Genomic DNA, 14,270 nt, shown 5'->3' with positions numbered 1-14,270 from the left:
TCTCCGAAAAATGACAAGTGACCTGACTTCAGAATTCTTTACAGTTTACTGAGTTCTCTGATATAGGCAAAAAAATTTTTTTTAAATCTATAGTCAGTCACATGAGGAAACATGCTCAGAGAGGTAGATCCAGGGTCATACCCCAAACGTGTAGTGGGGCTCAAAGGTACCGCTTTTGTTACCAAATCCCAGGTTCTTCCTATTTTTTCATGCTGATTTGCTTTTCCCTGAGTCCGTACAGTTCTTTCTGATTGGCAGATTGAATGTCAAGGAATATCCTCTGCTGAACACAGATCTGGTTCCCTGGTTCCTACATCTACTTTCTAAAAGGCCTTTGCTGCCTGTTTAGCACTGTTCATTCATTCATTCATTCACTCATTCATTCAGCAGTTATTGAGCATAAACTCTCCCCAGCTAGCTGGAGAGCACAAACGTATAAATTAGGGGGCTGGCTTTGTCCCCATGGATGCTTTTTGTTTTTTTTTTTTTGACAGTGACTGATTTTTGCCTCTTGCAGAAATGCCAGATAATGCAGCAGCTCTTCTGGGCACGTGCTGTAAACTCCAGATTATTCCTACGCTGTGTCACCTGGTAAGGAACCCAGATGGGACCTGGGGATGGGCAGGAGTGGGGAAGTGATGAGGAGATGGACACCTAACAGATGATAAAACACCTCGAGGGTTTCTCATCCACAGCAGCCCTTCAAAATAGGTTAAATGGGTATTATTATTAACCCCGTTTTTAACCTCCTACCACACCGCACCCCACAGGAAGACTGCAGCCCAGGGGAAAAGATTTGTTGGAAGAACTTGCTAGCAGGGCTAGGACTCCAAACTTCATGCTTTCCTCATCATCCTGAGAAAATTTTGGCCAAGGCCTGATGCACCAGCGCAGGCGAGGCATCTGGCACCATATCATCTGCAACAGCAGATCTGTGGCTAGGCCTTCTGCACCGAACTCCCCCAGTGAGGTATTCAGGAGGACCACTTTATCTCAGGGAGACATTGCATTCTCTCTGAGGGATATTTTAGCTGTGTGCTCTCAGGAAATGTCATGGCAAGGGCACAAGGTAATGGTCAGCTTAGCCCCGGAGAGTCAATATACAGCTTTTCCCTTTAAAATTACAAATTGGGTCATTAATAGAAGGAACCGTCAGCGGGCTGCCCGGAAACCCCTCTAATGGGGCAGAGTAACGGAGCACACCTGGCGAGATTATTTTAAGACCTGGTTACTAAGGGTGGAGGCCAGCATGCTATGTAGGCCCAAAGGACCAAAGCTCAGGGCTCTGTGCCCAGATCTGGGACACGGGGAGAGGGGTGGACTGCCTAGCTAGGACCCTGAAATGTGTTAGGCATCCTCCCTGGGAATTCGAGCTCTGCGGTCAGTGTCTTTGGCACGCCTTTGGACAGCAAGGACATCTGAAGACTGCAGCCAGGCATCTTCCAGGGAGCAGTTTAGGTGTCGTTCACAACTGAAAGCAGATTCTGCCGCCCAGAGAAACGCTGCATTCTTTTGACCACAAAACTACTTGAAAGTGTGCCAGTGTGTGTGTCCCGTGGCCAGCTGAGAGCCAAACTGACGGTGTGTGGTTATGGACACAGTACATTTCATTGTCAAATTGTCTGTCCTGATGAGCATGGCAGGAGCTCTGCTTTCATAGCCCAGCTCCATTTTACAGCCACTGAGCGTTCAGTATGTACAAAGTCATCAGCTGCATCCGGGAGGTATGTAAAAAGGAACACAGCAGCTAACGCCTTCTCCCGGCAAACTCACGCTTAGTTGTCCCCTTCCTTGCAGACCAGCCCTAGGACTGATCTTTGTCTTCCCCAAGTTCTGCTCTGTTGGTGGTCCAGAAGTAGACCTTAGGACACACATGGAGTTCCAGAATGGCTGTTATCTGTGTTGGCACTGAACTCCCCCCTCCCCCGCCCCGCCATAGAGTCCTTTGCTTGCCTTCATGGGATGCTCAACGTAGAGAAAGAAATACTCTTTCTTTAAAGACTTTCCCGGACATCTTCACACAATCTCCCCTAGATGTTGCAACAACTCTTCTTAAGACAGCGAGTCTCCTGCTTCCTGCAGGAATTTGGGTATTGTGTGTTTCTTACAGGGGTTTACTTAGAACAGGGTATAAAAATCTACCTGCATGCCTGTCTTGTCTTGTCTGGAGGCCAGAGTAACCTTGAGAGGCGTTCTAAGGGGCTTTTGGGAGGACAGTGTCAGACGCTAGCACATGAGCCGAACTGGTAAGAAGGTGAGTTAGAATCATTAACAGAGAGTGCTAATTTCGCCCTCTACCGCCCTCTGGGTGACCAGAAGCTCTTTTATACCTACTAGTGTCTCTGGGCACTCGGGGTTGGCAGATGCCCAGAGAAGGAGGCTGGATCCGCCCAGCACTTCCCTGCCAGACCCAGACACCACGCTGCTGGCGGCCTGCAGCCAGTGGGGCTTGTTCTCAAATCGCTGGGACATGGTGCTCTGCTTTAAGGAGCAGGTCCACTCCACACTCTGAGTGGTCTGGGGCCAAATGGGAACGCTGAACCTGTGGTTACACTGTGTGAACTGTACTTGGCAAATCTACAAGCTGCGTTTGTAAGGCCGATTTTGATAACGGACACATGAGTCGTTTGTATTCAAATGAGTGCTGCCTTTGGCCTTGGGGCCAGCTGCGTATCACAGTAAGGTTACCTGGAATTCTTTAGGATTCCCTTCAGATTTAGTTAAATTTCACACATACATTATAGGCTTCATTTTTTTTTTTTTTTCTGAAAAATTTTACTCTCTGCCTTCCTAATCCAGTCTGGTTCTGAATGCCTGTTTAAAAATCAAATCAACTGGCAAGATGAAAAAATAAATTGTCCCAAGCACTGATCAAGACCCTAAAGGCCAAGTTTCAGATGTTTTGAGCAGCGTGGGAAGTGCCCTCTCTGAGGAACTACCATCCGGCCAGGCAGCACCCTGAGAGTCCGCGGTCCGGGCAGGGTGAATGGTGGCCGTGACTGACCAGGTCCCTGCTCGCCTGGGCTTTGGTCTCAGGAAACAGACTAAACAAGTTGAGAAACATAATTTCAGATACAGTAAGCATATGAAGACAGGATAATAACGTAGTGGGGGTCGGAAGTGGATGGATGGGGAGGGCATTAGGGAAGGCCCAGCATTTCAGCTGACCACCGAGAGAAGAAAAGGTCTCCATGGACCTCTGGAGGGAGAGTACTCAGGCAGAAGGAGAGCAGAGCCTCTTGAGGCGGGAAGCTTAACTAAATAAACTTTGGTACCTACCCCTCTGAGGGGTTTGTGCAAACATTTATTTTTATTCATTTAAATAAAAAAAAAAATCAAATAAACCTTACATAATGCGTGCATGAGAAAGTTACATTTTGACCTTTCTAATCTCCTGGCACTGATGGATGTAGTAGCAGGTAGCGTTCGGAGTAGGGGTTCAGACAGAAGACAACAGGAAAATTGGAAAGATCAGGCCTGAGATCCTGGCTTGGGTCAGATATGTCATTACATTAAATTCTCTGTTCCATTTGGAGAATTTAAATAACAACTTATTTTTTTCATCATGAGCTAGTGCGTTACTATCCAGCTCTGTGGATTTTCTATAACATTTTTAAGTGAGTGTGTTTAAATGTGCCATTTCAGCTCCACGTGCTGTCTGCTGATGGAGAATCTGATCTTGAAGACGCAGCCCTGGCTCCTCTGAGAGATACAGAGAGGTTTGAGATTGTGCAGCGCCTGCTTGCTGCAGCTGACATTAACCTGGAGCGACAGCAGTCGTCCGTGAAAGCTGTCACCTGCCAAGTTCCTAACGTTTCCCCGCTCGTTCTTTATATAAGCCTGAATGGACTCTGGGCTTTAGGCAGAATGCATCAGTAACGTCACACGTGAATCATGAGGACATGTTCTCGGCCAAGGCTGGGTAACTTTCAGGATCGTTGAGATACTACTTTGGGGCCTAGGTCAGATCTATGTTGAAAGATGCTCAAGGAAATGAATTTACAAGAGTCTATGGAGTGGTAACTTTTTACGCTAGGAATCGCCTTGAGTTTAGCCACCAGGTACTCTGTTTCTGTTTCATACGAGGCCCTCCTGTGCTGGTCACCCCATGTGCAAGTTCAACTCCAGCACCCGAAGGCCTGGGGAAGGGATGAGAATTCTAAGCCAGAGTACATTCAGACCTTTTTTTTCTGGAGCGGCACTGAAAAAAATGGGTCCATCTATCACTTACATTTCCCTCTTTCTTCCTGTTGTACCAAAACAAATGGGTCTGCCACTTTGATCCAAAAATTCACTTTAAATTGTGAACGTTGTGGAAGGGCAATTTCTCTTCATAGAAGGCTACGTTTTGGACGTGCTATATGCCTTGCAGTGACTGAAAAATGAACTGTAAGTGCCACTAGAGCACATATATTCTTCTGCTAAACAAAATTATACTAGAAAAATCTAATAGCAGGGCACCTTTCCTTAAGGGTCTAGCTATATGCATTTTATTTGGCTTTGATGAACATAATAATTCTCTGTCAAGAACAATGTGCTAGTATCCCATACAATCTTGATGTTTAATTTGTAAAATACTACATCCCGTATCCAAGGAAACTCTGAACTGTGTGTATGTCGCTTTTTATTGTTTCCATATCCTTCTATAAATAGCCTGGACTGTCCCCTTGCTACTGGGGACCTGAAGCCAGCACCCTGCTTTCTGCCTTAGCAGAAAGTAGCTATCCCTCCTGCTAGAACCTGTCTGTCTTCAGGAGCATGGGGGTGAGGAGCCGCAGTTGTTGGGGAGAAACATTTCACTCGGTATTTTTTTTTTACCTCAATATCATCTACTTATTCCTTTCCTGCCCTTAAGATTCGAATTAACATTAATGGGGAAGAAATGGAGCAAATAACCATTTCATCACCTCTAGTAAAAATGAGACTAAACCTTATGCAAATACTTATGAGACGTGAGGGGAAAAAAGGAGTATAACGTGGTGGCAACAACATAAAAAATAAGCACCTTATATGCAAATTGGAAAGGAATATGCAAAAGCGGAAGCACTCGTGCTAAAATGGGGGCACTGTCCATGCGTTTTTGTCTGGTGTTCTGAAATAAGTTTAGAGAACAAACCAAAGACCGAACATGTAATATGAATCTACTTGTGTAAAAAATAGATACACATGTATCACAACACATGGGAAGAATTTACTAGAAACCCAACAGCGGCTCCTTTGGGGAGAGGATTTAGAGGCTGGGGCAAAAGATGGGGAAGGTGGGTGGGGTTCACCCTCTATTCCTGTTAGAATTTCATATGTATTATCCTCTAAATTAAAACAAAAACAAAAACAAAAAACTGAACCAAAACACCAAAAAATAGAGACAAACTTCAGACAGAAAGACAAGATGCCATCCCAGCAAGTGCCCAAAGTTTGGGTTACATCAAACAGGCAACTAAGGCATTTTGACTGTTTCCACAAATGCCCTAACACTGGCCAGTTACCCTGTTAGACTGTGCTTTAAAAATTAGCTACTGGAAAGGATGTAGCCTTATGCTGCTACAGGTGTTCCCAGCCCCCCAGTGATTGCTGGGCTTCTGAGCAGACCTCCACTGGGGTGTGGTGGTTGACGTAGTGCTGGGCATGCTTGAACGAGGGTGACACTGAGCCTCCAAAAGTTTCTTCTAACTGCTATCTTCATCATTAAATATTATTATTAATTTTAAGTGTGCCTTTATTTATTGCTTGAGATTAAGAACTGTATTTTTTTTTTTTTAATAATTAGATTTGGAAACAAGTTCTAGCAGGCCCGGTCATGTAGAAAGCAGAGAGTGAACAGAGTAATAGCTCCAAGAACAGCACAGGCCACCTTAACTCTGATTTTCCATGACCATTTCTCTTTCATAAGTGGATGCAAGAAGAAACACTGACGTTAGCTCACTAGGTGTGGCCTGACAACACCCCTCAAAGGTTGTCCATGTCCCAGTAATCCCTGGAACCTGAAAACATGCCACTTTCCATGACAAAAAGGACTTCACAGGTGTTTCTAAGGTTCGGGACCTTGAGGTGGACAGCCTATCCTGGATTATCTGGGTGGGATCTTGAAAGACAGAGGAGTCAGCGGGAGAGACTCGGGGGAGAAGAAAATGCAGAAGAGATGAGCCGTGGCAAGGATGCAGTGCTGCTGCTGCTCTGGAAACGGAGGGGCTCGTTCAAGGATGAGAGACCAGTTCATCTGACCGCCAGGAAGAAGTGCGGACTTCGTTCTACGATGGCAAAGAACTGAAGTCCACCGACAACCTGCAAGAGCCTGGACGCGGACGTTTTTCCAGACCTCCAGATGAGAGCCAGGGCGAGCCCCACGAGGCACCCTGACCTCAGCCTGGGAGACCTGTGTCGGATTGCAGACCCACACAAATGACATAAGAAGTTTGTGTTTTTAGCTAAGTTCGTGGTAATTTGTTACGGCAGTGATAGAAAACTGACAGGTAGGTGAAGAATGAACTGCAGTGAGTCCCCACTTAATGTCCATAGTTTCTTGGAAACTGACTAAGCGAAACAGCATGTAACAAAACCAGTTTTACCGCTCACTAATTGATATAAGCAAGGATCAAGTTCCTATGGCGTATTTCCTATGGTCACAGAAACATCACCAAACTTCTAAATAAAGACCCCAAACACTTCCAATATTAAACACTGAAATACATGTGAGCTACACACACATTTAAGAAAGATGAATACAAACAAGATAATTCTTTTCCATTGTGCTCATTCCAGTCCAGGGGCGGTGGGGTGGCCAGAGCCTGTCCCAGCAGCTCAGGGTGCGAGGTGGGTCCCCACGCTGAATAAGACGCCCTTCCATCACAGGGCCACTCACACGCCCACACTCAGAATGGGGCGGTTTAGACACGCCAAGTAACCCAACACGCACATCTGTGGGATGCAGAGTCCCCAGAGAAAACCCACACAACCGCGGGAAGAACATGCAGACTCCACACAGACAGTGGCCTCAGCCAGGAATCGATTCCCGCCCCCGCCCCCAACAACATTAGAACGAAACGACATTGGACGAAATGACATTATTTGAGGACCCGCTGTATAAAAAAAAACCCAATTCTTTTGCAGCCATCAGAGATACACTGGACTAGCAATTTCTGAATTATGAGGTACGAAATTTCGGAAAAGGTTGAGGAGGAGTTGCAAAGTACCTTTTCTGGAAACGGGCTTCCTGCACTCACTCACAGTGACGCCTCCAGTTCGTCACCAGCCTGTGGGGAGGCCTGCCCTCCCTGTCACCGCAGGCCTCAGGGCCCAGCTGTGTGCCACGGCAGGCACTGTCTTCCTTGCCAGGGCGTCTCTTCCTTGGCTAACTGGAAAATGATCCTGAGTCCTCTCGGGCCATCTATGCATAGAGGCCTTTTCTTGAGCCTGTGTTTGAATCTTCCCTGTCTCTGACTTCTTTCCTTCAGCATGTTGTCTTCGAGAGCTTGGTTTGGGATAAAGGAAACGCTAGTTAGGGTTTCCTTGTTAAGGAAGAGAGGCATGTGAAAAATTTATTTTGGTGGGAAAAACTAAAGTCATTAGAGGCTTTTTACAAAGATTATTAGCATTTAAAGAAATTACCAAAGCTAATCTCCTATCCTCTGCCTTTTATTATCTCTAAGCTTCAGTTCTACCTATAAATGAAACACTACATTTTTCCAATATTAAATATTTATTTCTTTTTACATACAAAAATATTTTACCAGGCGTATGCAATCTCACAGATTGAACATTTCAGTAATTTTTGCTTTTGACAGCATATGGAAATGTGAAAAGAAAAATTTATAGGGACAGTTCTGAAAAATCAATACTTAATTGTACTGCAAGAAAGTTTTATTTATACAAGGACAGTAATGTTTCTTTTATACAGGAACAAGTAGTACAATTACTTGGAAAGCAGTAGCAATTAAATTTTATTTTTAAATTTTTTCTTCAGAAACTTACATTAGCAGCTTGTTCAGCTTTGATTTTGAAGTTGCTAACAAGCATTTTGTCCTCCATTAAAAAAGAAAAAAGTTCTACAATCACTTCAAAGACTAGAGGTTGAAAAGAGCATGCATTTGTGTTCAAAATAAAGATACACCAAAATGAAATGGGAAAAAGAAAAATCCCCGAAAGCAAAGTTTTCACGACAAATACTCATCCTGGGCTCTAACAGAGCTCAGCGTAACACAGAGAAAATTACACTTGCTGCTGAACGCTTTCTTCTACAGCAAAATACAAGACACCACTTCCTTAAAAACCAGGGTTACTGAAGAAACAGGAGTCAGCGGTTGTTTTTTAAGGACAGCATTCAACCAATAGAGGTATTTATCTTATATTCCAAATACAGAGGGAGCTGTCTGGTCCTACCTGAAAAGGCTGGGGCATTCCTCATTTGGAGCACGTTTGCCAGAACGAGCTTTGTGTGTTCATAGCAGAGTTACTTACACGACTGCCCGCCTCTTCTCTTTAAGGATTCTATGAAAACCACATTTTAACTGCTCATGACTTCTGGTTTAACACTGGAAACTCATAGCTGAGAAATTTTCAATGCTATGTTTTCCCCTCTTCCTCCAAGCTCCTAGGCTGATATGAAGGAAACCCAATTTCAGGAATGGCCTGTCATATTTATGTTTCGACCTCCGGCTTGCTGTTTCTGAAGTACAATAAAGATCTCAATTTCCAACGTTTAAAATGAGACATTTGGCTTCTGCTCTATGTTAACCTGTTCGGTAGAACTCGAGACAGGTTTACAAGTACTGAGTCATTTAATCTCCCAAGTTGTAAATGGTATTTACGTTAACTGTAGATGTGTCCGTTCAGTTTGTGCTGGAGATTAGAAAACAGTAAAAGTTTGTAATGAAGAGAGAAAGAGAGAGGGAGAGGAGAGAGAGGAGAGAGAGGAGAGGAAGGGAGAGGAGGGGAGGGGAGGGGAGGGGAGGAGAGATGAGAGGAGAGAGATTACTTCTGACTTTGGTGTGTGGAGGCCGGAGTTATCATCATAGCACTGCATAATCAGCCAATCACCATAAAGCAATTAAAAAGAGAACTAAAATGCATTCTTGTTGGATTAGAGATCCACTAATGACCTGTTTCTGAATGTTTCTCCCTATAAAGAAACAGACACCCTGTAATTTAATACTATCGATAAAATAATATGGGCTGCAGTGATAAATTTCAGGAATAAGAAATAGTGTAGGGCAGCTTTAAGGGGCAAAGATTAGTGTGTCTTCTGATGTAGGAGTAATGGATTGCTTACTTAAATTTGATTTGTGAGTGGTCTGGCTGACAGCAAGGATTTGCTAAGGGTTTGGACTTAGAATGGGATTCTAATCTAGAATGGGATTCTAATCTAAAATGGACCTCCTGACCAGGGTGACTAAGAACAGAACAGATCTGGAACGATGGCCTCAGAACTGTTTTAAAACTGGAGACAGAATTCCTAAATGGTGTGCACCGTTCACTGCTACCTCTGAAAAAGGTACACATTAAAAGAACTAAAAGATAAATAACCTCAATATAAGTGCATACATATAAAAAACAGATAAGTACCCTAATAAAGATTTTCCAGTTTAGCATTAACCACATCAGAGTTACAAATTACTTCCTGTAATTGAAGCTGAAGACAAACATTAGCCTTATTTAACAAATGGAATCTTAAAAGTATAGGGAGAGATAAATTATATCAAAGGTCACATGGTTAGGAGTCAGAATTAGGATCGCAGCCAGTAGAAGTACACCATCTCTCTTTTTATCAAAAGAGCCTATTTTAAAGAAAGTAGTACAGTATATTGAAGAAGTGGTACAAACCATGCTTTACAGTTTTTACCTTAGAAATGAGAGTTCATCATTTCCTTCACTTTTTGGTGTATTAAGGACTTATTTTTGGTTCTGTGCACTAAATCATTGCAGGGACACAGAAAATAACATGACAAATTATGGGAACTATCGAAAAATGAATAAAACTTGAAGCTAACAAAAATGCATTTAAAAAATAATCTTACCTTAAAAAATTATAGAATTATCCTCAGGTATACAATGTATATTTACATAAAAACTGATATGAGACTGAATAATATTAGTCATTGTATTCTTAAGTTTGAGAAAAATATTCACGTATACTATATACAATAATCCTATCATTTAAAATATTGAATTTCTCCCAAGAACTCGAAATATATTACAGATGAATTCTCGCAGCAAATCCTTTGGAACAAGAGAACAGGTACCATAGTCTCAAGCCTGAACTATACCATGAATTCATTAGCAGGTTTAAATATGTATTTCCCAAGAAATTTCCATTTAGGACTCTCTCCTTTTTCCTTAAGGAAATTAAGTTATAATGAAAATTTTCTGAGCTTAATACTGCATGTGTTAAGATTAGTATCTGTCTCAAGGTAAAATAAAGCCCTTTAAAACAATGTGAAGAAAGTTTCATAATGTCTAAGGATTTGGGAGTAATTAAAAATTTAAGAATACTAGTTATGATTACATGAGTGAATATATTTAGTTTTATTCATGTATTTTGGGAGAATTTTACATATTATACACATAGCTGTATATATATTATATATATGGCGACTCAAACATTTAAAAAATGACCTGCTATCTCTGTACATAAAATTTCAGGATCGCTTTTTTTCATATTTAGTATAAAGATTCATTACTACAAAATTATTGGCTTTCTAGCCTGTGATTTCTGGAAAATGGAGTATTGTTTCAGAAGTCGTAAAATTACAATGTTAGGTAGATCATTATTTTGACCAATTTTCAAACTTTTATGTTCAATGTTTACCAATTCAAAATAATTGTGCCTAACTCCATGGCTATCCATCTTAAAATCAACCCCAATCACAATTGTGACACTTGTTGTTATATATAAAAATAAGTAACGATTTAATAAAATTTTAAAGCAAAGATCATCTTTTATTGTCATTGAGATATTATGGTCAAAGCAGCTAGTATCTGCCCATAATCTAAAATGCCACACTATTGTATTTTATTGCTAATTTGCATTATTTTCTAAATTGGTGTTAATAATTTGCTTTTAAGAAAAAATTGTCCTTATAAGCCATTATAAATTTTACTAGATTCTATAATCTAGGGTTCAGACTACTATTGCTGTAGTCATGTTGGATTTATGATCATGTATTTTAGTAAGCTATGTTCAGCAATTGTATAGTTAGAGTTGGCACAAGTCCTGATGTGTTGGATATTTAATATCACCCAAATATCAAACAGAAATTGAGACTGCATAATCAAGGCATGGCTGTAATAAAGGTGAAATTCTACTTATAGTGCATCATTTATATTTGACTAGTTACAGTTGAATGACTTTTCCAGGGATAGCAATTCTATGGGTATTTGTACATTTGAAAATGAAAAAATATATATATGTGTGTGTGTGTATCATTAGTTGTATATAAATAAATAGTTATGCCCTGAATGCTAAATGCAGATACTCACCTGCCCACAAGGAATCCTCAGGTGCATTAAAGTATTGGCACATCACGTTTCCAAAAGCATAGGTAGGCGCGCGCGCGTGTGTGTGCGTGTGCGTGTGTGTGTGTGTGTGTGTGTGTGTGTGTGTGTGTATTTTAACTATTATCAATGTTCATTATCATTTTGAACCATTTTCTCTGTGGTAGAGCTAATTATCTTAGCCCTTTCCCACAAGACAATCCTGAGGCCACTGGGCCTTGTCCAGCAGAGCTCTGCTGGTTTCTGCAGATTCAGATGGGACTTGAGTTTCAAGTTCAATGACTCTTTATTGAAATACAATGAAATTTTCTAAATTTATTCTCTTCAACTCTGGTATCTAAGCTGAAATGAACTAAACGGTATCATTTTATTTCATATTAGGAGGGATTGGGTGTGTATTAACTAAGTAGTTAGTGATGAATATCATTTATAACAGAAATAATTCTTCTAAGTGTAGATTGTTTTCTAAATAATATGCATTTTTATACCATATGACAAAGCTAAAAATATATATTAGCTTGGCAAAATCGTCTCTATTTTGCCAAGATGGGTGAAACATTTTGTGGATACACTGTTTATGCTGCCGCAATGATCCCAAAGCTCTTGTGGCTCCATGTGGCAGCATGAAGGCACACCTGAGAATGTGGACATGACATTCCCCTTAAAACTGAGTGTGTCGAAACGCGAAGTCATAGGATATTACCTTGACACTGTGTTTTGACTCATGTCACTTTAAGAAACCAAGAACGTGATGTAAATAGATGCAGTTTAAAAGTTATCAAAGTTATTAAAAGAGTGCGATCCATTTTGCCACCAATTTCCTATCCTAGGATAAAGTTAATTTGTATATTGGATATGAACGTCTGGAATTAAAAAAATACCTATAGATTTCCAATCTTAACAATGCAGCAACTTGAGTGTTTTAGTTCACTGTGAAAAAGATTTAAAACAATGTGTGCGTACTACTTCCCTCCAACCCTCCCGGCGGCCATTCCATGTGACAGCTTTGAGAGGAAAACAAATCCAGCAGCCAGGTGTCTGGTGCCTGCCACCGGACAAAGACAACCACCAATATTTAAGCACCTAAGACTCTGAGTGTGAATACTGTTTATGTGAAAAGCTACAAGCAATAGAAAATATGGCTAACTTTGTTTAATGATGAGCATGGCATCTCTAAATATGTTTTAGGAACAATTTATACCATCTAAGAACCCCAAAGGAAGATATTAACTGAAGTAAATTTTGGAAATTTGTGTATGTTAATGCATCTAGAGGAGGAGAACTGTTTCCTTAATCAGCAAACAAAAAAGTGCATCTCCTTATAGACATGTAAAAATACCCATTATTTAATATATTATATAATATATACAATGTATATATTATATAATGTATGTCACATATAGATAAAACAGCTGACAATTATTTCCGATCTTAAAAATCATTCAGTAGGCTGGCTTCTCAACACAACAAATTGAACAAACACCTTAATGATCACATCGCACTTCAAAAAGCACACCGACTGTGCACACACCTCCCCAGCTGCAAACTCAGAGGCATTTTTAAGCATCACAGGATGCTTAAAATCATGATACATTTGCTGACCATATCCTAATAAAAAAAAAGCTGTCTGAAGAAATAGGTTCATTTTTGTCAGTTAAATTTTTACACACGAAAACGAATCGACTGTAAGTGTCATTTTGCTGTAAGGTTTTACGAGAGAAGGCACTCTCTCAGCCTGCACGGCCTTGCGTGCTGTGTATATGTTAATTCAGCATCGGCCTGTTACTGCAACAAATGAGAGTGCAAAGTATTGCTCTTCATTTTTTTTTTTCACTAAAGGTAGAAATGAAGGAGGAAAAAAACAATATATCAAAAATTAGAATGGATAGCCACATATCTCTGGAATAACAAAGCGATGTAGCACTGAGTGGACTTTTGATGTCAGATTTGGAGGATAGTTGGCTAGCTGTAGCAGTGACATTAAATTTCTGCTTCTATCAGAAATTATTTAGGAAAGAAGGCCAATAACTACTAGTTTCTCCTAATCAGAGTAACCGACCCACCACTAGTTAAATACTGAACTAAATGACAGTTTTACAAAACTATTTCAAGTATTCATTATCACAGTGAAAATGTGAGACTAATCTTAGAACGGATGATTTGAAAATTCCTTTGACGAAAAAGGCAAGGGTGCTAAATCAAAACATATACAAAATGCTTCAACGCATTTCTTTATGTGATATGAATAGAAAGGTTATCCATAAAAAGTTAGAAAAATTAAGATAAATTATATATTAGTACACCTTCCCAACCACGTTTTATATAAAAATTTGGAACAGTGTACTGGTATTTCAATCTACACAATAAAAATGCCTGGACTTGGCAGGTATCTTCTATCTGTGTACTTTCTCGGTAGAAGGTTTATTTGTTGCAGCCACTTTTTAAAAGTTGTATTTTAATTGTGAACCTTATTGACTCATCAGTAAACCCAGCTGATGGGGACCCACTGTGGTTCCATTCTCAGTTTCTCTATGGCAGTTTGTAGTTTCTCAAAGGCTTTGTCCAGATTGTCGTTTATGATGATCAAGTCGAAATAGTGGTTGTACGCTCTCTGAATGCGTGCACTTTCATCCACTGTTTTCTTCAAGTCAGAGTCCTGTTGAAGAGTTTTAGAAGAAAACGTTTATATTTTAATGTGTATTTATTTGCTCAAACACCAAGCCCAAGGGGACATGAGAAATAAGTAGGTTAGATCATTTTTTACTGTGATTCTGATATTAACC

At 40.7% G+C, this 14,270-nt stretch overlaps 2 protein-coding genes across 8 annotated transcripts in view; one reads left to right on the top strand and one right to left on the bottom strand.

The window, feature by feature from the left end:
• The window catches only part of GSDME (gasdermin E), a 43,119-nt gene extending 37,411 nt beyond the window's left edge, over window positions 1-5,708 (top strand). For 3 of the 4 annotated variants that reach the window (XM_015589473.2, XM_006912002.3, XM_006912001.3), the window contains exons 8-9: window positions 518-591; window positions 3,646-5,708. In XM_015589473.2, coding sequence (XP_015444959.1) covers window positions 518-591; window positions 3,646-3,879 — 308 coding nt within the window. In that variant the 3' untranslated portion in view covers window positions 3,880-5,708. Of the gene's footprint in view, window positions 1-494; window positions 592-3,645 lie in introns of all 4 variants that reach the window. The other variant, XM_015589474.2, reaches the window with a different exon arrangement.
• Window positions 5,709-9,735: 4,027 nt separating this feature from the next.
• MPP6 (membrane palmitoylated protein 6) overlaps window positions 9,736-14,270 on the bottom strand; it is a 63,790-nt gene continuing 59,255 nt past the window's right edge. For all 4 annotated transcript variants that reach the window (XM_015589520.2, XM_025046802.1, XM_015589519.2 and 1 more), the window contains one exon: window positions 9,736-14,143. In XM_015589520.2, the coding sequence (XP_015445006.1) occupies window positions 13,967-14,143 (177 nt within the window). In that variant the 3' untranslated portion in view covers window positions 9,736-13,966. The remainder of the gene's footprint in view (window positions 14,144-14,270) is intronic.

Source organism: Pteropus alecto, unplaced genomic scaffold (genome assembly GCF_000325575.1).
Source record: "Pteropus alecto unplaced genomic scaffold, ASM32557v1 scaffold21, whole genome shotgun sequence".
Lineage (NCBI taxonomy): Eukaryota > Metazoa > Chordata > Mammalia > Chiroptera > Pteropodidae > Pteropus > Pteropus alecto.
Note: the sequence above shows the minus strand (reverse complement) of the source record. Positions and strands in the feature narration are given on the sequence as shown.